The following is a 24,051-nucleotide window of genomic DNA, read 5'->3' on the forward strand; positions in this document are numbered from 1 at the left end:
CATCTTGACATTTCGAATACCACATTTATAGGATTCATAGAATCCCACATTGTTTGGCAAACTTCTATTAAGATTTTCATGGCATTTATGGCAAACATTTAATCTACTCCGATACTTCTCAGCTAAACACAGATACTCTCACTGGAATCATATGCTACTGGTCCACTCATACTCCTGCACCACTACAAAGAGGCTCTCAAACAGCTAATGCATCCTTTTGATCTTTTGCCACCGCTAGGGATGGATGAATGTGCCATGCAAGGAATGGCTTTGTCAATGCAAATCTTAAGAGCTGAATGGCATTGTTATGTGGCAAGCGGTGTGAGGAAAGACTGGTAAAATGGGTAGAGGGATTACTGAATCATTTAAAGAGAGGATGGGGCCGCGGGGCAAAGAACACTTCAACCACTACAGGGTACCAAAATGTTTGTTGCCAAAGCGTGAGGACATCACGTCATGCTAAGAAGCTCTTGTTAAGAAGTAGGCTAAGCAAGTTGAGGTGTGAACTGTTTATTTTTTGTATTGTTATTTTCTTTGTTTTTAAAAAGAGATCTGGGATGAGAGAGTCTGTCCTGAGAGACATCAGTCCCTGAGTTTTATTTATTTTCTTATCAGATCCCTAGCCAACCAAAGTGTTGGATATGTGCCAGTCGTTTTGGCACTGAGCTGGTCTCAGCTTGAGCTGATGCCAGTGTCAGCAGTATTAACATGTAATATTGACAGGGGTAACATCATTGGTCAGGTAAATGTTTGACCCAGTTTTGACTAAATCCGTCAGAGCAGCACTTGCACACTGATTGAATTGTTCCAGCAGGAACCCCAGTAGTGCTTACGTAGACAGCACAGTGAGTGCTAGCACTTGCAAGCTTTGGTTAGCATTGGTGTGGGATTGGCATTTGTTGGCCTGAGGTGCTGTAACAGTCTTTCATACTGAACCTTAGAAACCTGAAACTTCAGACGATTTTCTTGAGCTGCTGGTCCTCTGCCTGTGTCCTCATTATGAAAAAAAAGGCTGCTCCACTTGGCTTTACATTTAACCCTTCACTTTCCACGGACAAGTCCGTAAAGTAGGTCACGAGCTGCCACAAACTGATGTACGAGTGGAGGCATTAGAGGTTGGGAGCAGGGCAGGCATGAGAAGAAGAGTATGAGTGAGGCTTAAGATAGACAAGGAGGGTTTGAAGTAGGATTGGAACAGGAGTAGGGGTACTGAGAGGCATCTGATTGGGTAAAAGAAAGGGAATTATGACCAGACAGAAAGCCAGGCACATAAACCAGCGGGCGGGGTCCTGAAGGAGAGGGTACATGGGGGAAAAAGTGTCAAGAAATGGGGCACACTAAAGATATCGTAGCAGTGGAGGAGCGCTGCTGCACGGGGATTCCAGGAGCTGAGAATAGAGCTCAGAAGAATGACGCAAGTACAGGGAAAACGAGGATCTAGAGCGGGAGAGAACATGTTGCCACAATAAGAAGAGGAGGAATTGAAATAGAAAAGGACAAATCTGGGACAGAGATGCTTCATAATAGCGATCAGATCAGTGAAGATGTGGAATGGACCACATATGTCATTGTGGACAATTTAGTTGTCAAAGGTATGAAAAGGGTGTATATTTCTCCTCAGCAACCAATCAAATCAAAACACTCGCTTCTGTTCTCCTGACAGACATTTGATTGGTTGGTACTGTTTATAGCTCGGTCCGAGCCATGGTTCGCTTCCCATTTAGAGGGTCAGTGCGCTACACTGCTGCTTGATGAGTTAAAAATACTCCAGGCATCAAGGTCTGCCCTGTTTGACAAATCCTGATTGCCTACACTGGAGTTACTGGAAATGACATAGTGATGAAGAGGTCATTAAGTTGACATGGTATTACTTCAATTCAGTTTGTAACATAAAAAGGGGCACGTTCATCAGCACACAGACCAAGTTTATGACCACTGACTCCTAGCCTGGCTAGCGCCTACCACTTCTCAAATGAGACGTGGTCTGGCAACCAGACGTTCATTTTCTCGTATTTAAAAAAATGGCCAGATCCGTCCATTGGGCGCCACGGATGTCTATCAAATGCGTCTGTGCATAGCACATCATGGTCTTGCTTTCTCCCCTGTTCTGAGATTGGTCGCCAACATGAGGCGAAAATGTGGGTGTTCGTTTCCAGACTGCCTTAGCAGCGTGAATGAAATCACTGCGCAAGGCAGGATGGGAACACCCAGACTCCCGCATTTTATTTTTATTTTCACTGATGGCATGCACAAAATACAAAGAATAATTTGTGCTTAAGACACTGCAGTGATCAAAAGGGAGAATTCCTGGCAATGCATTGCATGGACAGTGTAAATTCCTAAATCGATAGTTATTGCTGTAGACTAGTCTATGTTCTCCAACTTTTTTGTTGTAGGCTATATTTTGACCATAATAATATGAATTTGACATTGAAAATGTGAGCTGGTCAAATGTAATATTTCAAACTATTATCAAACTGTATTTCTCCTTCTGTGCAAAACTACAAAGTGGCAATAGCAAAAGAAAAAGAAAAGCTATGCAACAGCTGATGGCGCTGCAAAACCCTCTTCTTCATTGTCAAAGGTGAATCGAGTAGCTCTACTTTTCTTGAGAATTAACTTCCACTCTACTGCATTTGAAGCTTGAGCATGAAGTACTCATTATTTTGGAGCAGTTTTGACACCACATAGTTAAATGTCATTAAATGCTAAATAAACTTCCCACAATTGATTTATCCTAGATTTATTCAGTTGTGAAAATATATATTTGTGAGTAGAGAATGCATAACAACTTAAAGTGTGTTATATCAACCAAAGTTTTGTTTTAAGAGTTGCAAAACTATGAAAAAAGGTAAAATGTGAAAAGTGTTTCTGATGGGTGTAAGGAGTTAGTAAAGCTAAAGGGTAGTGAGCAACCAAAGTATTCACATTTCTTTTCAGCATGTCACCCTATTGACAAAATAAACACTATGTCATAGTACAATAATAATAATAATAATAAAAAAAGATATATATATATATATGAATATTTTTTAAAAGCAAGAGTGATTATTTGACCAGGAGTATGTATATTTTGACTCAAGTAAAGAAATGATGTACTTCGTCCCTCTCGGCCAATGCCCTTTATCCGGAGCTACTTTGTCAAAATGACATGGCCAAGAGTTACTTGTGTTTTAGTAATAGCAGCATGTATTCATAGTTCGTGTGAATGCATTCACACAGTTGCTTGACCTTTTGTAGAGCACAGAAACAGGTGGGGAGCTTCTAGTAGTAAGCAAGGTACCTGTTGGAGACCTCTGTCCTATATAGCAGTGGAGGTCACCAGTATTAGTTGTAACTAGTTATTCAGTACCAAGCAAGCAATGTAAAAAAATACTCTCTTTCATCCTTCATGAAAAATCCCTAAGTACTGGCATATAATGTAGTTCAAATATGAAGAGTAAAAGTATTGGTTTGCTCCCTCAGACTGATCGGTTATTACATTATAATAGATGATCAATTCTGGAATATTAGTGTGCAAGCTGCATTTGTAGCTGCTGGATGGAGCCAGTTAAAATACATAGAGGGACAAACAAGTGTGGAAGACTTTGTTGGCAAGAAGAAATAGCGCAAATTACACACTAAGGTAAAACAAGTTAGCTGGCATGTGAAGTAGAAGTAATAATGTTAAATGGCAATGTAATGATATTAAAATGTTTTACAATGACATGCACTACAAAGATAAACTGTGGTAATATGTAAAATATTGAAAATGAGTCTCAAAGAAAGGGCTTTTTTTTATATATAGCAAATACGATTTAATATTTACATTTTTACATTCTTACAGCAGAACAGCTTGTTTTCATGTAATATATATAAAAGACCAACTTATTCCCAAAAATTAGGATGGAATTTCCTGAAACTGATTAGATTTCAACTTCATGTTTTTCAAAAGTACAGAATTGTCTTTCATTTTTCTATTTGTTAAAAAACAGTAAAATCACTTGTGTACAATCAATACATATATTAATTTATGAAAGCACCATATTAGGAGAGATATTAACAGCTAACTTATATATTTAAATAAATTACATTGGTCATATTCTATTCTGTACACTTGGGAAAAAGCACACACACACACACACACACACACACCACATTCAAGCACACACCTGCACTGCGCATTAAGAAGTACTATGCAGTTGATTCTGGACAGCGTGAAAAGCCATTTAAAAACACTTGCGTCTTTAACCAAACTGACCTTGTGTTGACGCTGACATGTCAGTCAATCAAATTATTCAGAGCAATCTCAAGATCTATGATACAACATGTTATGACTGGCACAATAACTCTTGACCTCACAGGGAAATACAAATCATAACTGTGCTTCATTCTTTATGTTCTTTATACAAAGACTGTGGGGCTGTATCACAGATTACAGGCATTCACCCTGTTCAAAACCATTCACTCCAAAGTGAACATGTGATGTATCTCTGTATGCAACTTACAAAAGCATTTGTGAAAACACTAGAAAAGGATTACAAAGGCCTAAAGAACACACATAGATTCTGCACAATTTTGCTGTTATGTACAAGATTTCCTTAAATAAGTGTCTCGAACAGTTGCCTATAATATGTGATAAACAATTCACATGAAGCAAAGCACCTAAAACATATTTAACTCTGGCCTACAAAGGAACATCACATTTAGTTGTTCTTTCATTTCACAAAAGAATCAACCTTATAGGGCACTCATTGGAAGCAGCAATTTATTGAGAATGACTCAATATCTTAAGCTGCTGTCTCAAGGTATAAGCTACTGCAATCAATCTGTTCACTTCATTCAACCTGTAAATAAACTGGCTTGCCAAAAAGTAGCCCAGAAATCTTTCTGCTGCTCTGTGAATAACTTAAAATCATTGACATGTACATTAGGAAATGTACCCAGTGTAGTACTTTGGTGATTTTTTTTCCATAAATTTATGAGAACAGAGTTGAGTGATAATAGAAGATCTGCTCACCGATATCCACTACAAAGGTTTCATACACATTTCTGCCAAAGTGGCCTTCTTGAAACCCTAGGTGCAAGCTGATAACAACACATTAGTCCACAGCCTGAACACACGGCTACATCAAGGGATTTAAGTGTGTGGTCTCAGAGAATCAGCTGTTCAGAGTTACAGTTCAACAAGCAAACCCTCAGTGGACTTGCCCCTGAACCTGAAAGCCTGAGAGATGTTCTAAGTGCGAAGGGTTTCTGTGTAGGTCAACATTTATCTACCACTGACGACATTAATTCAATCTGTCCAGGCAAGGGAAATACCGAAATCATGTTGAGAGCACATACTCCCTGTCTCTTTATTGAGCGTGATGAATGCAGGACACACATGCACAGACATCCTGGACGAACTTTCCCCACAACATTCTGAAATGCATTCATCTATATAAAATGTAGGCTATTCAATGAATTGAAAAGACAGAGAGCAACACCACCCTGTGGCAAGAGGCAGCTACGACAGCCTACAGTCAGGGACATTAGGAGGTCTGAATTGAATGAGGGAATTTGAATAGAAATTAAAATACTAGTAGAATTCCATACATCAAAGCATCACAACCAATATTTCATATTCAAAACATAAAGATATTCAACCAGTGAGTACCAAACCTGGAGATTTACAGTGTAATATTGCATGACCTTAGCCATTAATAACGTATTCCTCTTAAATATGTTAACTGATGAATAAAACCATTAAAAATAATTAGATACCCACAAAGCTTATTTAGTTTAAAAAAAAGGTTATGACCAGACATTTAAAAAGATTGTAAAAACATCCAAATGAACATGGATAATGATTTTAAATGACCTTTTTTTTGCAAAACAGACGTGAACAATAATAAATAAACATTTGAAAAAATAAAAGCATCCATGGACTCAAGATGAACCAGCATCAGTCAGTGTAATGGAGGTCCAGGTCCACAGTACCATCAGTGACCACAAGTCTGAGCCTTTTAGGCTTACGGTCTGACAGGGAGGTTCCGAGAGAATGACTAGAGGTTGAAAAGTGGTGGGAAACGAAAGGGCGGCTCCCAGACTGTTCTTGCTGATGAGGATCCTTCCTGGTCTGTTCCTCTTGGCCCTTTGCTCCTGAAAAACCACTCACAGAGGGAGAGGATGAGTAACTGTTTGAGGAAAGGCCACAAGGCTCTAGAACCAACCTGCCCTGGGTTCCAGAAGGATCCATGAGACAATGATAAGTATAATTTGGAGGTGGAACCCCAGAGTAGTTTAAGCCATCAGCATCCTCACTGTAGCCCAGTGTTACAGAGTGATCCCCAGTGAAGTTGACCACATAAGGAGGGTGGGCTTGAGTACTACAGGCCAAAGAGTTTGACTGAGATTTGTTCGTCCGTCTCTCCTGCTCAGGAATGTCCCTTTGGGTAACATGAGGACTGCACTGCTGAGACGCGTCTGTGGAGAATGCAGAACTAAAAGCAAAATCCACAGGATCACAGTGAGGGTAACCAGGCTGGTGCTTATTAGCAGACAATGAAGATTCACTGCAGGTCAGGTGCAGATTCTGAGTGGGTGCCACCATGGCATGGGGTTTGCAGTGACTCATGCTTTTGCCAAGAGGTAAAGTGTGGCACTGGGGGCTTTGGTTAGAAGAGAATGGTTTCTGTGAGGAAATGTCCTTGTTAAGACAACTGCTGCCTATGTCTTGTGCCTTATTTGAGGTAACATTCTGAAGCACGCTGGAGGAAGTCTTGCTTGAAGTCACATAATATAAGGGGTGCACTCTGTCCACTTGGGAGCTGGATGTATTTGGACAGTTGTTTACCTCAAAAGTCTTTGAGCCCTTTCCAAGGGTATGGCTGTAATCCCCACCTTGATAACTGCCAGTTAGAGAACTTGGAAGGTTGAAGCTTAATTGATTTGAAAAAGGATTAGTACTACCGTGTTTAGTGGTTTGAAACTTGGTGGCAAAATCAGCCCTTTCAGCAGCCATGTTGCCTTTGCAAAAATTAAGACTTTGTTTTCCACTTTCTAACTTGATTGGATTAGAGCTTTGGAAAAGTGGGGCCTTCTTATCACAGGTGCGATGAAATGTATCTGCTGAACCGATCACCTTGTGTGGGTATATACTGGACTTATTACCCAAAAGGGGAGAGTGAAAAGGCTTCAGAGGCTGACTCAAAGCTCCCACATTGTACATGCCTGCTACAGGTGTTTGGCTTGTACCAACAGATTGATTTCTATTTGCAGTCAGAGGATGAACAGGGCCCTGGGTTTTCTCCAAGGAAAAGGGTTGAACTTTGGCAAATTCTGTCCGAGAGTTAAAACTGCAGCCTGGCATGATGGATTCCACTCCTTGAGCCTGAGAAGTAGCAGGAGGGGTTTGTGAGTGCCTGTCGGATGAAGTGGCACTAAACATAAATGAGTCCTTGTGGTTCCACAGAATTTTATCCGATTGCATGAGATGCACAGGTTTTGGGGCCTCCTTATCGGTTGAAGTTTTAGCCATGGTGAAATCAAAGGGGAATTGAGCTCCTTCCCCATCTTTAAGAGAGAAGGTAAAATCTGAGTTGCTTAACATTTTTTCTTTGGAAGACAAGTCATGACCGCTAAGGAGAGCTACATTTTTGGGGAGACTGAGGTCTGGAAAAACAAAATCATTTGGAGGGCTAAAACTACCACAGGGACTTGGAGAGCCAAGATAAGGAGTCTCTGGGTTCCATACATCAGATGGGCTTTGGGAAAAGGGGCTACTGAATGATCCTGTGTTGGGAGGTTCCCCTTGGCAAAAATCTGAGAAAGCATTTGGGAGGTTGCTCTGAGAATTATCAGGGTAATACCCTTCCAGATTCAAGCACTCTATCAATTCATCAGCATTATCAAACCCAAAATCTGAACAGGGAGACTTGTCTGGAAAAATAAGCAAGGGGGACTGGGGTTTCTGTTGGCCTTGAGAGGAGACGGTTTCAATATTGTTGACTGGAGCAGATTTGTCCATCTGATTTAGTGCTTGTAGTTTGGAAAGACTTTTGTTAATCTGAAACAGGTTGTGACTAAGACAGATGTTTTGTGTTGTGTCTGACTCATTTCTCAACTCTAGGTCCTTTTTTGGCTTTTTCTTGCTCACGACTTCTGCCACCCTCTTCTCTCCGAATAAATCTTTCACATTTGGGTAACTACGGAGGGAGGTGTCCTCAGTTACTACCTCAGAACACGGTGAATTAAGAGAAAGGGGAGAAAGGGACAGGGAAAGGGGAACATGTTCTGATCTCAAAGCGGTCTCCTTCCTAGTCATGTTGCAGCACGATTCCTTGAACTGCCGGCACGGAGACTGAAATTCCTCTTTAATTTTGTGTAAAGGCACTTCACTGATCGATGACTCTGAGGAGTCTGGGCTACGTTTGGTTACCCAGTGGCTTTTGGACCCCTTCAGTGGCTTTCTCATCTTACTGCTTTTATGCAAGCGTTTTTCCATGCCATCTACTATCCACCAGCCTTCTGTTTTTCTACAAAGCCGTATGGGAGCAAGTGGTTGTGCATCACTGTCAACTGACTCAACCTTGACATCAGCTGACTGTAGCCACTGTTTCATGTCTTCAAAAAAAGTTTCATCTTTCAACATTTGGCTAGAATAGCCCATAAAGTCTTCGTTATCCTGTGCATCACTTTCCATTACAGAGGTTTCCTCCTTCTTCTTCTTCAGCTTGGAGTGGACATTCTTTGTACACATTTCCCATGCAGCTTGGCCAGCCTTTGCAGTTTGCTCTAACTCAAGACACTTTTCTGCTTCCTGTGGACCCCACTCTCCTTTTGACATTTCTACATTTAAAACTGAAACAGAGTCCAATATGGCTTTAAACGGGTCGGCCATAAATGAAGCAGGTGGTGACTGAGACGGCTTTGTTTTCTTCTCAGTTTCATTCTCCGACTCAGACCTCTCCATCTCCCACTCCTCTCCTCTCTTCCTCTTTAGACGAATTCTCAAGTTGTTTTCTTGTTCTTCTTTAACACAGTCCTCTTTTTTTATATTTCTTTCTTGGACGGAAAATTCATTCTGAGGAGAAACTGTTGCTCCTTCTGTGTCAGCTTGCCTGGCCTGACTTACCCCTGTAATTTGCTTGGGGCTGTCAAATGAGTCTTCATTCTGTTCCAAAGCTGCCAATTTTCTGTGAGGGTCTTTAGGTTTTTCTCCTTCATCCCTCACCTCCTCTACAACTGGATTTGTGGTCTTGTATCCACTCTCATCTTCAAACTCTGTTTGTTTATTATTCAATTCTTTCTCAACCCTGTTCACAGTTGCATCATTTGCCATCATGGGTTTTACCTCAGTTACGTGTCCATTTTCACATTCATTTTGTTTGTTATCTGACAGGAAGCCACATCTTTTGTCCTGTTTTATGCCAGCTTTTTTGAGAACTATATGTGCATTTGGGCTCTCGGGGTGGACTCCATATGTCTCATGCCTTAGTTTTGAATTTGAGCAGGACACTGATTGCTGCATTTCTTTTCTGTCTTCAATTCCTTTCAATAAGAGCTCCTTGGAAGATACAGGTGTTGTGATGTTCACTTCTGGTTCTGTTTCAGTTGACTCTCTGAACATCCTTTTCTTCAAAGGAATATTTGCTTGTATCTGTGTTAGAGAGGAGTGGTCCTTTGTTGACACTACAGGAGCTGAGCACAGAGGGAGCAATTCAGAGGACCCTGGTTTTGCTGTAGAGGTTTCATTTTGGCGTTTTGGTGAGGTATTTTGGTCTGAACCACTAGTAAGGACATTTCTGCAATCTACATCAGACAAGTCAGAGATTTTGCCTTTCCGCTCTCTTTCGCTTTTCTCCTTATCACTTGCTATCAATTTCTGAATGTGTTCTTTAATCTTTCTGTCTTGCTGTAGGCGCCTTTGCTTGATGCAGTGTGTTACAGATCTACTTTTATCTGACATATTTTTCCCAATCTGTACACTTCTCTTCAGTTCATCTTTCAAGTTCTTAAAAGCATCAGACAATGTAACCTGTACGTCTTTAATAATAATTACATTACTGCCAATACGGCTGGGTATATTGATCTTATTTTGTTCAGGATCACCCATCTGAGCATCAAGGCATTCATGTCTCTCATTATCCACCTTTTTATGTATGTCCGTGGCTTTAAAACTGACTTCACTCACAGGTGTCTCTGTATTCTCAGTTTCTGGTGTTTTTCCTTCAATATGTAATGTTTTCTCCATGTCTGCAGGTGCATCATTTCTCTTATCCTCTCCTCTGCTGCCTTTAGCTGCAACCGCTCCATCTGCCTTCATGTTGCCATCAACAGCTTCAGTTTTCCTCTGTTCATTAGGACTGATTTCAACTTGTTTAATCACATCTACTGTCTTCTCAACTAGTGTAGTTGTAGTTGCATCTACTTCCTTGTTTTTCAAATCATCCTTCTCAGATTCAATTTTCTCCACTGCTTTTTGTATATTCTTCTTCGGCCTTCCAGGTGGTCTACCAACTTTTCTTTTAACCTCTGAAGATTTAGTTTTATCGTCTTTCTGTGTATTCTTCAAAATATCTGTAATTTTAGATCCTGTCTTTTCTTCAACAATATTCATTCCCATTTGCACTTCTGTCACTACTTGCTTTTCTGCACCAATTTCCTTTTCAACCTCCTTTACATTGCAACTCATCTTTATAACACTCTTTACAGTGTTCTCAACATCAGCAATGGAATCTATTTTCCTTTCTTCCAATATATTAATGTCTGACTGCAGATCTTTCATCATTTCATTTTCAGTTTCTGTTTTAGCTCTTGCTTTGTTTACATTGCCTCTCTCTTCAACTCTCAGGTTGTCATCACTATTTGTCGGTTGATCTACCATTTTAGCACTTTTCTCAATGTCTGTTATGGTGTGTACGGTCCTTTGTTGTTTTATGTCCTGCTGCTCTGCTTCTTTATCCGTTGTAACATCTTTAACCATGTCATTCATGTCTATTTTTGCTGTGTCCATTTTCTCACCCGCTTTCTTGACACTTCTCTTCATATTTTTAATCCTCACTTTTTTGACATTGTTCTTGCTCTCTGATACAGCACCCTGTGCGTCTGTCATCTTAACTGTTTGCTTTGTATTTCTTAAAGTTGTAACTTTAGCAGACTTCAAGTTGCTACCAGTAACTGTCACTTCATCTACTTTTTTGCTATTGTTTACAACACCCTGAACAGCGCCTACACTCATTTCTGCTGCCAAATTCACATCAGCCGTCAACTCTTTGACCACTTCGTTCTCATTGTCTGCGGTGTCTCCTACTTTTTTGATGTTGTTGCTTAGGTGTGTATCTTTTTTACTGGACTTCATATTGGCGTCAACAGCTGTTGCTTCCTCTTTTGTCTCAAGACTGTTTTCAGTTTCTGAATTAATTATGCCCTTATTTTTAGAAAATGTGTCAGTTGGGACATTACAGGTGAAATCACTTTTAGTCGCAGTCACTACATCAGATTGTAGGTTTTTATCACTAGCCTCAACCTGCTCCTTGACCTGTGGTGACACAATGGTTTTCATGTCGGTCTTGTCTAAATTGAACATCACTTTCAAAGCCTGATCTACACCACCTACAGTGATGGGCGAAAAATACAACTCCCTCACGCCTTTCTTACCTTCTGCTATGTTGATGTCATTGCCACCTGTCCTTTTTATGTTGTTGGAAGACACTGCTAAGTTCTCTCCCTGCTTCTCGGTCTCTGTCCGACTCTCCCTCCCTGCTCCTTCTTTTGCACCAGGAGTAGTCACTCTAACCAGGCAGACGGTTGGATAATATTTCAGCCCTGCTTTCAGAGACAGGCAACAGTTCATGGATTGAGAAAGTGAATTGCCTAAGTTGACAGCTGGAGGCTGACCGGTGTGGATGCTGTGATGTTCATGCTCCTTGGAGTTTGCAGAGGGCTTGGGGGCAATATCACAACTTTCATTGGTAGGACCTTCCTTGGCAAAAAGGTCAGTTTCATTGCAAAGAGACTCACTGTTCCTGTTTGGTAATGAATCACTAATATCAAGAACATTACAGCTCTCATTCACCTCCAATACTTTGGGTAGTCCAATTGCCTCAGATGAAGCTCTTCTCCTCGACCACAAACGTTTCTGACGCCTGTGGGGTATGCTCCTGGTCCTTGAGGGCATGGCAGGATGGGACTCCTTCATTCCGGTTTTGGGCGGTTCGCTTGCATCCTTCTCTGTTAACTGCTGCTCATGTTTTTCAGTAGAAAGCAAGGAAATAGTTTCCAAAGTGTGCCGTTCCTGTTCTGACGTATCCACCAGGTTCATGTTTTGTGCAGTGCAGCTCTCGGCTGTATCTCCCTCTTTCTTTCCATCCATCGGTGTCTGTGCCGTCCTTGTGGGAATTGCCTGATTGTCCTTCTCCTTTTCTCGATGTGTCGGTTTAATCCTTTCAATCTGGTCCAAAATGACCCGGCCTTTGCCACCAGGGTCCTTGCAGCTTAGCAGAAACTCAACGGTGTGCTGGTACAGGTGAATTCGGAGGTCCTTGAGCTTGATGTGAGCGAGTGTGTGCAGCAACAGGTTATGCTCATTCAGTGCACTCCTCCTGTTTCCTTTCTGTCGCTCCACCCTCCTCCATCTGCTCGTCTTTGTCAGTCCCCTTCTTAGCGCTGTTGCATCTCTTTTCATCCGCTGGGACAAAGAATTCCTCAAGGGGAAAGCTTAGAGACAGAAAGACAGGATGTTAGAAGGATAACAGAGGAAAAGTAGAAACATATACAGGCTACAGTGTCATTAGAAGAAAGACATTTATTCAGTAACTTTTGGATGATGGTTAAAAAAAGAAACATTCCATGTTCATTATTCCATTCCTCACATTGGAAGCTATTTACCTGTATTTGTTGCAGTTGTAATGGACTTGGGAGTGCTGTTGCTTTTCTCTCGACTGAGGCGCAAATCGGTCTCCCTGAATTTGTATTTTTGCCCTGCTGGATCGCTGGGGTCGTCAACATCTTGTAATGTTTCTCGGTGGTGGAAAGATCCTTCTCCCCGCCTAAGAAAGGAACAGATAACGTTAAGTTATAAGAAACAGCTGATTAAGCCCACAAAATGTTCATGGGAACACTGTACAAAATGTGACACAAGATATTAGTCTCAGAGTGGTACCTGGTTCATACATAACACGTATGCTACAACAAATAGCTACTACTTAAGAATTCATGACCATTCAACCATGCTACTTTGATTCATTTAACATAGCAGTAGCAGTAACTTTTGAGATTTGAAATCCATATTGATTCAATTGGTTTGACATTCATGTTGTGTATGGGTTAAACAATTTGCTTGAATGTTTGAATGTCCAACATTTTAAGACCTTCAGCTTGCTTCTAATCTTGGTGAGATGGACATTTATTTATCTGTAACTGTTATCTTTTAAAGCAATTTCCTTCAAAGGATGTACTTTATAGCTATGGACACGTTAATAAACCATTTCCCCTGCAAAACAAAATCACTCCTCAACAGCACCAATATCCAAAGTGATGCTTTTCCTTTACTGCAATCCATGCTTAATGCAAAGAATTACTACAAATTCATGCAAAATGTTTTAGAAGATTAGATTCTGTATATGGCTGTATGTTGTCGGTACGATACTTTCACCAGCTTCTCCACTGGGAGAAAATATCTAATATTAATAAACATTTCTCATCTCACATTGTATCATCTATGTATGCTGTATGTCAACCACCTATTAATAGGTGGACAGTACATTTTAAGTAAGTAAGTAAGCAATATTTATTTATAAAAGCATGTTTACAACAGTTCACACTGACCAAAGTGCTGTACATTTTAAGAAAATGCCAACCTCACTTCTTAGCCTTCTAACTAGGCTAGTGAACTAGACGCAGTCTATTTAAGGGTGTTACTCCTCTTTGATTGTTTGTACTGATGATGGTCTGAACGGGACTGAAAACGTTTTGCACTTTGCACTTTCATCACTGGTTGGATTAAAATTTGCACTGGCAACATTTGTGTGCACGTTTTCTCTTGTGAGAGAAACAATCACACTTTCATAAAAAAAAATAAAACAGGAGTTTAAATTGCCTTGCCAGAAAAACAAAAATAAAACACACACACACACAAAAAAACATTCAGCAGTTTGTGAGACAAGCAAGAAATCCTTCCTGCTTATGCACAATTTACCAAATCTTATTTTTAGCAAGATTGCAGTCCAAATAAATGTGGCTTTAACGGCAAATATCGGCTTTATAGGCTGAGACCTGTTTTCTACATCACTACATTTGTACATGTTCCCTTCCCTTCCTTCCTGCTTCAGGCTATTGGGCACTACGACATCATTACTACACAACTCTACAACATCACACTATGCCTGTGGCTAACGGTCTACCTCTTCAGAAAATATACTTCTTGAACAGGTTCCTGAATATCCAGAATCTCTTGGGATACTGTGTAATTTTGTAATGGCACTCACATGAAGGGTTTTAAAGGGAGTATGCAACCGTGTTAATGATTAGCCGGGCATCACATCTTGTGCTAATTTACTTTTATCTGACTGAACCCTCAGAATCTTTAGAAAGGGGCAGTTCTATAAACCAGGGGTCACCAACTGGTGGACTCCGGTCCAAATCTGGACCGCGGGAGGCTTCTAACCTAACCAAAGTCTTTTGACATGATGACAGAACAGATACTTATTTTGTCACTTAACAGACTTTTTAACAGGCAAAACCAGGTTGCAGTCTTAGGTTGCTATGTACACTATTCCAGTGAAGAAACATGCAGTTTCTCTAGGCAACGTAGAAACTTTGCTGCCAGATTTAGCAAGTTTTTACCCGCCCTATCAACAACATATATCCAGTCTAGCAACACATTGCAACACTCGTGTCCTTGTGGAGCAACAGGAAAAACCTCCTGTCAATGATCTGAAAACAGTGCAATGGCTTTCTCGTTCTTTGCTTTAAGTATCACCTACATTTTAAAAAGTAATAATTCACCTGGCATCATCCAAGTTCCATTATGGAAATGAATACTGTAGGCTCCAAAAGTACTCTGTGAGAGTGGTGGGCGTGCACATGTCTGTGCTACCCATGACTATTACGGTGTTGTCTCCACTTATGAACACTCCTTATGTATTTACAAAAAAAAATACTAGTCGTCACTCCTTTGATATTACATAGGCTACATGCTCAGACAAGTTAAGTCGGTCATCACTTATGATGTCCACGTTACGTGCCAGTCTAGCTGGGGTCAGTGAGGATGAGTCAAGCAGAATGTTAATCTGTTGGGGAATCGCTGTTTTAGCTGGAAACACCAAAAGCTTTGTCCAGCAGGCATTGCATTTGCCAGTTTGAGTTATTAAATGCAACCTGATTGGTAGAAGAGAGCAGTGTTCAAAAACAAAAATACCAACTTTTTTTTGTTAAGGACTCGTTGAGCATATGTCATGCCAAAAACATGTTACTGAGAAACTGAAAATGCCTGAACCTGTAGACATCTCTACCCTATCTAAAATGTTTGGAAGGTTGGATGGTTGGCAAGGGTGCAATTTTAGTTGGTGACCACTGCTGCAAAGCGTGTTAGGAACTTATTCTTACCTTTCACACGTGAAGCATTCGCACATCTCGTTGTTCTCGCCAAAAAAGCTATCACCGTAGTAACAGGTAATCTCCTCCCCAGGAGAGATGGGTCGGACCACTTTCACACACGCCCCGTTCTTCTCACCAGGGACAAACTTCACAGACACAAAAAAGGTCAAGAGGGGATAAGGTGATAAATTCAGCAGTAGGTGACAGTCAGCCCTCAGGGAGGCCCTAATATTAGCTCAGACTGAGAAAGGCACGAAAACAACAAAGACAAAGGGTTTATGACTACAACAGCTAAAAACACTAATTGTTTAACAAGATTACATTACGACTGATAAACACAGCAACATGGGCTTAAGCACTCAATGAATGACAACAGTTTCACATAACAAGAAGAAGCCTTGTACGGGATGACACGAAACATAGATGGAGCCAAGAGAAAGGCAAAACAACTGGCACAGAGCCAGACTTGGTAAGAGATTGCAAATGTCTCTTACCTTACAATTTGGTCGACAGTCTTCTCCCCGCAAATTAAGGAAAGAAATAGAAAATTAGCGAAAACAAAGCAGACAAGATTCAGCTTTTTATTTAGTCCTAAGTAACTCTGAATAGAGCGCCTTGTTTACACTGGACATCTGGCTATACAGCTCCCTTTTCATTGGGGACAATGGCTGATGCAACTGTCACCATACTGACAGCCCCATCGGAGCACTGGTCTAAAACACACCAGGGAACATCAAATTGGTCGCTCACAAAGACGCCAGACAACATCATGAGAGTAAATGACTACGTATGACATAATCAAACAGGCTACAAACTCACAATGTCAAGAAATTATGTTCACTTATAATTATTAAGCTCACATATAGTTTAAAGAACATTGTTCTGAAATTGCAATTATTATAATTATTAGAAGTCACCCATTTCTAGTGTTACTAGCAAATAATAAAGTTGAGGAAACTCAAGCAAATAAACTGAAATCTCATTTGTGGAGTACACTGTATAATTCCAAGTGTCTTCCAAGGGCCATTCACATACACTGTGCACACACACAATACTGTGCGTGTGCAATGGATCCCATCCTCAACAACAATCCTTCGGCTCTTGTCCCTCTCACACCATTCTCTCACCGTGATTAATGAAGGCAGCGGGACCCAGCCAGAGTTGAGCGCAGCGTTTGCGGGTGGAGTACATCACACTGAAATCATTGATGCCGGCCCTCAGCACTGCGCTGTCAGACGGACTGAGCTCTGCGATGCAGCCCTGCAGCACCTCCATACGCTCACCCACAGACCTGTGGAGCACAAGAGAGGGTGTGGGCCTTAGAATGGCATTACTCACTTCAAAAAATAACAGCAAAGAGATGGGAGGGAGGGGATCGATTTGGGCTTTATTTGATTGTTAAAGGCGTAGTGCTGAAAATACAATTCGTCTCCTGGCTACTGTACTTGTTTAAAAGCTCCTCCTAACTGTACTGTGCTAAACCGAGCACTATAAAACCAAACACAAAATTCAACAAAACTCATAACAATAATCAAAATGGCCATATGCCATCACTTGGGTTTCTTATTTATTAAGATACAACCGGATTAGTCATTTCTAGAGTTGGAATTAATATTTTACTTGACACTATACCCACCTAAGCCAATTAAAACAATGCAAGTATGCACTGTGATTTTTAAACATCATGTTTGAACCTTGTTGACTTTTAAAATGAATGTAAAATTACTGTGTTAAATATAGATTTTGATTTCACAAATTATGTAGATTAAGATAAGTGTATGAATGTCTACATTTGAGACCTATTTTATTATTGCATACATCTGCATGCAACTGCTACAAACCTCCATCTGTTTGTTGTAGCCTTGTATCATTATTTATGGTTGTGTGGCACTCCAGCTACTATTCTCTACATCTTAATAATTGAAAACAAATTCATAATACATGACAAAGAGTTCAACACAAGTCCCAAGTTTAAAATCAGTATGTGGAAAATGAACTGAATTCTAAAAACAGGAGATATCTATTTGTGTATGTAAATTTACAAATGCACACAAGTCAATTTGGGCATTTCCCGGTCAACCTCCATACTGAATTAGTTAAGCCTGTACCGTAAAACTGAGGTCTTCCAGTAAATCATAAAATCATATATGATGTGCTACAGTTGCACTGATAAGAAACACACACAGACAAAGACAGACAGACACACACACACACACACACACACACACACGTTAAGAACAAAGCTTAAATTTATTACTTCATTTAACCCCACCCTGTTTTTAAAGCATGCAAAAAAGTTATATGGTCTCGCAAACGGTACTAAGGACACGGCCTGTCAAGGGAGAACAAAGAAAATACAGTCTACACATAATATAAGTAATGTCATATGGTTGCGAATCTGGGACGTCTTAATTGGAGGTAAAATGACCAGTCGCTAGTCAGTTCCAATGTACCTACTGTAGATCTATCTAAATCCATCCATGTCTATTTATGCATCAAGACACACACAAAACCAGAGGTGGGGCACCAGTTTTGTCACAGCATAGCAACAGTGGTACACAGCTGCAGTTGGCAGCTGCCATCCTAGCAACTTACACCCCACCCCCACTGGCATCCTCGCCCCATCCACTCTGTGCTGTATCTAAGCCATTAAATCAAGATCTTAACCCAATACATTTACCATTGAAAACAGGAGGTATTAATACCAATAGTCAATTCATTCCCTCTGTTAGCAATTTCTATGTACGTCACTTCTAGAGTTTTGTTGTAATGGTTGTGTCAGACTGTGAAAACAGAAAGAGAGCATTCTTAACCTGATCAGACACATTTAACAGGTGGACCTATGGCCGACACAGACATGGGTCTGACCAAGGGTCTTGACCAGGGGACACAGCAGTTTATGTACTATTTTAGTGTGGCAGTGAGTAGGGGAAATTCCATCACCTGGACAGTTGGGATAAAATTCACACAGTGCTCAAGAAACACCTGCAAGGGGTTCACAGCTGGTTAGGCAACTTGTCATGGCGAACTCATTTACCACAAATATTGAGTGACCATACAACACAGATTATGTTCCGCATTCCAAATCCTGGCAGTTGACACTGAAGCAATATGGCACAAATTAGAGAAGGGATGGTAAAGGATATCCCCGCGGCTGCAGGCACGAGGCCCTGGGCGAATAATGTCACTCTGTAGCCAAGTTGAGTAAGAGAGGCTATTTGTGCACTTTCATTTGCCTGTCTTGTCTTCGTGTTACAGTTATTTTTTACAGGCACTGACTCTCATTTACTCAATGCTCTCACTTGAGGGCAGTCAAATGCAATGTTATAAAATGCACAAAATGCCCCGCTTTCTAGCTTAGAATGAATGGAATGCTAATGTCAGACAAAAGTATATCACCTGCAGAGTGATTATCAGCAGTGAAGAACCAACGCTCGATTGGGCCAGAATATACCAACTCAACTCCCATCAGAAATTAATACATCCCTTGACCATATGTAAAAACTGCTCAAGCCTTTTTTAAAACATGCATTCCTTTTTATTGTTATCAAAAGTATGCCTAATTTAATCTTTTCAGACATTTCCATACCGACAAATGTGGCAGAGACATCAAGAAATTAGCTGACCCTCTCATTTCTAACCCTCGCATCTCACTATCTCCTCCAATGTACCTGTCTGCATCAGACCTTTGACTACTTAACAGAAACTGACAAGCTAAATGAGGCATCACACACCTCCTTAAACAGTTGTGACTCTACAGTGATGAATATGACCACCAACATGTTGCAGCATGAAGTTGTTGCAAGTCCATGACCATGACCATGTTGTAAGTCGCTTTGGTTAAAAAGCGTCAGCCAAATGTAATGCAATGCAGCATGAAGTTGAAGCATAAAATTCCAACATGAAAAACAGATGGGACAATTATTAACTTACCAGTGTCGTGTGGATGTTATCTTGGCCCCGTTTGTTTCAGATGAATAGCGGTTACAGGACTCAATCTGAACTCCACTGTCCAGCAGGAAGGCCTTGAGATAGCGATGGACCTGTGGGGAAATTATCAATGGCCACAAGATTAGACTTGTGCTTAAAAAACCCTCTCTTGATCAGTAGAGAGCAGGGTGAGGAAGAAGAAAGAAAAAAAACATAACAAGCAGGTTTAAAAACATGAAGGGGCGGGGGGCTGTTTGTAGGAGCTGCAAAGACATTGGCTGCAGCTTGGGTGGGGATAGAGAAAGACAGAGAGTGAGCGTGAGAGAGGGAGAGAAAGATTGAGTGAGAGTGAGAGAGAGAACACACACATTGTCCAGTTCAGGTAACAGGAACGGAAAAAAACACATTGCCCATGGGATTTGTGGTTAGGAAATTCTACATGAGCACCTATAGTTGTCACGATGGCATACACTTCTCATCTGTGACCCTCTGTGCCGGAGAGTCCTCTTGCCTTAATTTGTTTATTTTGAACAGAAGGTGCACTGTGCAAGTGGGTAGCTCTACTGGAATCTCTTAACCTAAGTTCTAGCCTGGGCCTTTTTGCCAAACCCAGCATGTCTTGTGGCACAACATAAATATCATCTTCCTCCTGAAGCGCATTCCAAAAACAAAACTAGGAAACTTAATTCAGGTTCACCATTAGAGCACGGAAGAAAGCAGGCAAATTCTCTATTTAGCTAACCCTGGTATAGAAGCTATTCTATGCATGGTCCCTGTCAAACAAAACCAATAAACTAAACTAAACTAAAAACTGCAGTCAGAAGTTGAAGCAAGAGGACATCAACGCTCAGGAAATACTTGTAAGCAACAGTATTTACAGGAAGAGCTGACAAAGGTTACAGTCATTTAGCTGGCCATACTTTCACTTCAGACTGGTAAAACACTTCCTTGTCCTAAGTACCTTAACAGACTATCTGCCTGACATGAACAAGCTTGCACAGGGAGTGCGGTACGCGTTGCATTCATAATTTAGCAGGTCACTGCTTTCCATTGACATAGCTTGGAATATTAGATTCCTAATGGTCAGGCAGGGCATGCAAAGTAGCAAGCTGCAGTTGCTTGTGACAAACATAAGAGACAATTACCAGAATAACAAAAATACTGTGTGACAACAGTATAGAAACCATGCCTTTCTGATTAGCTGTTAAGTGAAAGATGTACCCTGACGTTTTCAAGAAACCCAGAGATTTCGAATGACGGAAAAAACAGATAAGCACTGTGCATCTTTAAAATGAAAGCCGTTCACTACCTTCTGCTGTTCGATTTATAATTCAATCAATCACTCACAGCTTTCATGTGCAGCAGGTCCCTGATACAGCATACATGATTCACATTGTGTTAGGGTCTAATGAGGCATTCTCTCTCTTGGCCTCTCTATCACACTCTCTCCTAAAAAAGGTCCAGTTCCATCATTAAAAGCAGTAGCTTTGAAGCTTTATCTGCCCAAATGTGTACTCTGAACCCTACTCCCCACAAAGGCCGACGCACAGCAGGGGCTACTCACGTGCTGCCTCAGGAGCTCCAGTCGATGTGGACCCAGGCCGGTGAAGAAGCCAGTTGCCCAGTCCCCGACCAGCAGGGCCTCGAAGGTGGCCTGAAAGTCCTGGGTGCGCGTGAAGCGAAGCAGCGTCTCCTTGAGGTAACCCCAGCGCCTGATCTCTGGAAGCTGACTGCAGAGCAGGGAAAACAGGAAAAGGAAAGAAAGTCAGGACAGGGAGCTTTTATAAAGGCCAAAAAAGGGCATGTGTAATGAAGTGTGCATGTGTGTGTGTGTGTGTGTGTGTGTGTGTGTGTGTTAAAAGAAATGTGTTAAAAACCACTGATCAGGAAAGTTCTGTGTGAACTCAGAGCTGTGAGGGGGACCAAAACACCACTGAAAAAAGGCCCCATCTATAGTACGTAATTCCAGCTGCTCAGAAATGTTATTTGAGGACTACAAATACAGAGGTGCATTTTCTCAAGGTCATGTAACATCACATTTAAACAAAGTCTGGAGTTCCTTCATATGCTGTGAATGTTGCCATGTTAACAGGGGCTTTTTGTATTACAATGACAATGAAGGTTGAGGGGAAAAAATCTGTGCATGTGAGCAAGTTGTACAATATCCAATAAAAGATGACGGACTTGTTTTGAAAAAGAAACTCTGCCGCTTTAACAGCCAGTCATGGCTGTCATGGACTACTTGTCAACATGGTGCAAAAATGTCTTATTTATAACCAAATTTCCACCCTACCGAGTATTCTTCCAGCCTTTTTAGCAAATCACATCAACAGGCTGGTAGAAGCAGCACGTTTTCGTTCAAACAACCAAGTCTAATTACTTATTTAATTAATCACACAAATGTTAATGAAATCGAACAAAGGACTCCATTTATTCACAGAACCCAATAGCAAATTCGGCAAGCAGATAGTGCACAGTCTTTCATCATATGGAGTGTTTAAAGAGCAATATAATTAGTGCTAATCTGATCAGTCACAGCTCACTGGCACAGAAGAACAAAAAATTACCAAAGCAATCTGACTTTGGCAGACCTAATTTCAGTTCATTCACAGGTAATGATCGTTTCCAACCACCTCATTCTCCAAAATGTCAATTGCCATGTGATAGTGTTAGTAGGCAACTACAGGTTTTGCTTCGCAAAAAATATGTGAGGAAATAGCATGAGACATGTCCCTTGGAAACAGATGCACCCATAGTCTCTTCATTACAAATTCCAAATATAAGGAGTGATACAGTCATATGGTAGTGGGGCTGTGTGGATGAAAAATGATGATACTACATCCAGCAGTGGTGTACAAGTCTGCTGCATGCAGAGACAGAGTAGGCTACATGGCACACAGTGAGCTGAAGAATGTAGCTAGAGATACAGCTCATGTACAGTACACTACAGAGGAAAGGGTGTGAAAACGCACCTGATGTTCATCTTGTGGGTGCTGAACCCCAATAAGGGATCCAGCACCAAACCGGTGGCCAAGTCATCTGTTTCGCACAACTCTCTCACATTCATTCTACAGGATCCCTCCATCGTCTGCTACTATCCACATGCTGTGAAGGGAGAGGGGTATGTTGAGTAACCACATAGAAACACAACTACCAGCATTGTCTCTGGCATCATAACCGACGTGTAATTAAAATAGAAGTTCTTGGCCAACTGTCAGGGGTAGATGTGGTTTAACATTACACACCCCTGGAAAGTGAGACGGGGACTAAGTTAACGTTAACGTTACTGATAGATCAGAACCACATAGCACTTTCCTCTGCAGCAAGTCAAGCCAGCGTTAACAGAGGAGATCCGTTCTTCTTCCAGTGTTATAACATAATGTATTTATGAGTAACATTTTAAGTAAACACATTTTAACCTTCAGAGTATTTATTGAAGTGACGAGTTAGATTAGAGGACGTTAACAAAAACGTTACCGTTAGAGGCGAGCTAACTACTATTACCTCAGAGTTCCCCACGTCAGTTCGCAGAAAACGAACGTTAACGTTAACATTATATGATTGCTTGGTTAAAATTTCACTGCGGTAACTTTAACAAACCCGTGCAAATGTGGATTTTGCTCTAACTGCGACATTTCATCCACACAAATATCTAACGTTAAGTTGCATTGTTAGTTTAGATAACTTACGCAACGTACGTTAACGTGCCCAATTGAAGCTAGTGTTTCCACAAAAGTACTTCTCGCTTGCTAACGTTATAACGCCAATATTAGCTACACAACTTAATCGTTCTGCAAATTGTCAGTTACAGTTGACTTAATAATGGAACCAGAGGAATACAAGTGACTAACGTTACTCGAGTTAGTTGATGTTAACGTTAGCTGACTAGCACGCTAACTTAGCTAACGCTACACAAATATTTAGCGAACAAGTAAGCCATCTAGCTAACATCACTCCTCACGACCATAACAAACTGCTAGGTACAGGACAGCTAACATTACATTAGCTAACTAATGTTAGCTTCCTAACACTAACTTACAACTATCACAGAGGACACGCATTCTGCACCAGGTTAACTTAATGCATTAGCTGCTACAAACTGTTGAGATAGAGACAGTTACACGCTCATCCCTGAAGTATGAGGACATGTTGTTTACCTGACGAGCTTGGCTGCAGCTAAATTCCTTATAGCTTGTTCCGTCAGCAGCTAATATTAGCAAACTGGCTAGCTAGGCAGCAGCTAACTAGCGAAAATTCAGCTGCTTTTAGTGAGGACTGGTTTGGTCCTCGGATTCAGAGGACAATCTTCTTTTTAGTATCCATCGACAGAGCGAAAAATAAAATATACGTAAGAAATCCTGATGATACACAAGTGATCAAAAGTGTATTTTCCGTTTGACGAGTCTTTTGAACCCAGAAGTTGCTCTCAGCTTCCAGACAACCTACTACTAGGCTATCACAAGAGGTGCTAACACTGTACGCATACTTTTGTTCTATTGGCCGTTCTCTGCAATGGGAATATTCGTGACCCGCCATTCATAGCCACCAGTGCTTCCTATT

The 24,051-nt window shown here is 41.0% G+C and overlaps 1 protein-coding gene across 1 annotated transcript; it reads right to left on the bottom strand.

Moving 5' to 3' along the window:
• Nucleotides 1-3,782: 3,782 nt before the first annotated feature.
• kmt5c (lysine methyltransferase 5C) lies at nucleotides 3,783-23,948 on the bottom strand. Its single transcript, XM_062531763.1, has 9 exons — nucleotides 23,649-23,948; nucleotides 22,464-22,596; nucleotides 21,056-21,221; nucleotides 19,495-19,604; nucleotides 16,689-16,852; nucleotides 16,056-16,075; nucleotides 15,571-15,707; nucleotides 12,853-13,013; nucleotides 3,783-12,681 (listed from the first exon to the last, which is right to left on the bottom strand). The coding sequence occupies exons 2-9, from the start codon at nucleotides 22,574-22,576 to the stop codon at nucleotides 5,927-5,929; spliced, it is 7,626 nt and encodes a 2,541-aa protein (XP_062387747.1). The 5' UTR covers nucleotides 22,577-22,596; nucleotides 23,649-23,948; the 3' UTR covers nucleotides 3,783-5,926.
• Nucleotides 23,949-24,051: the final 103 nt, after the last annotated feature.

Source organism: Sardina pilchardus, chromosome 3, assembly GCF_963854185.1.
Source record: "Sardina pilchardus chromosome 3, fSarPil1.1, whole genome shotgun sequence".
Classification (NCBI taxonomy): domain Eukaryota; kingdom Metazoa; phylum Chordata; class Actinopteri; order Clupeiformes; family Clupeidae; genus Sardina; species Sardina pilchardus.

Excerpts from the sequence above, each read along its gene's own strand:
- kmt5c (XM_062531763.1), bottom strand. The coding sequence starts at position 22,576 with ATGGAGGGATCCTGTAGAATGAATGTGAGAGAGTTGTGCGAAACAGAT. Across the intron at positions 16,853-19,494 it reads ATAACATCCACACGACACTG|GTCTGTGGGTGAGCGTATGG; the intron begins GTAAGTTAATAA and ends TGTGCTCCACAG. Across the intron at positions 16,076-16,688 it reads CGCTGCCTTCATTAATCACG|ACTGTCGACCAAATTGTAAG; the intron begins GTGAGAGAATGG and ends TGCGGGGAGAAG.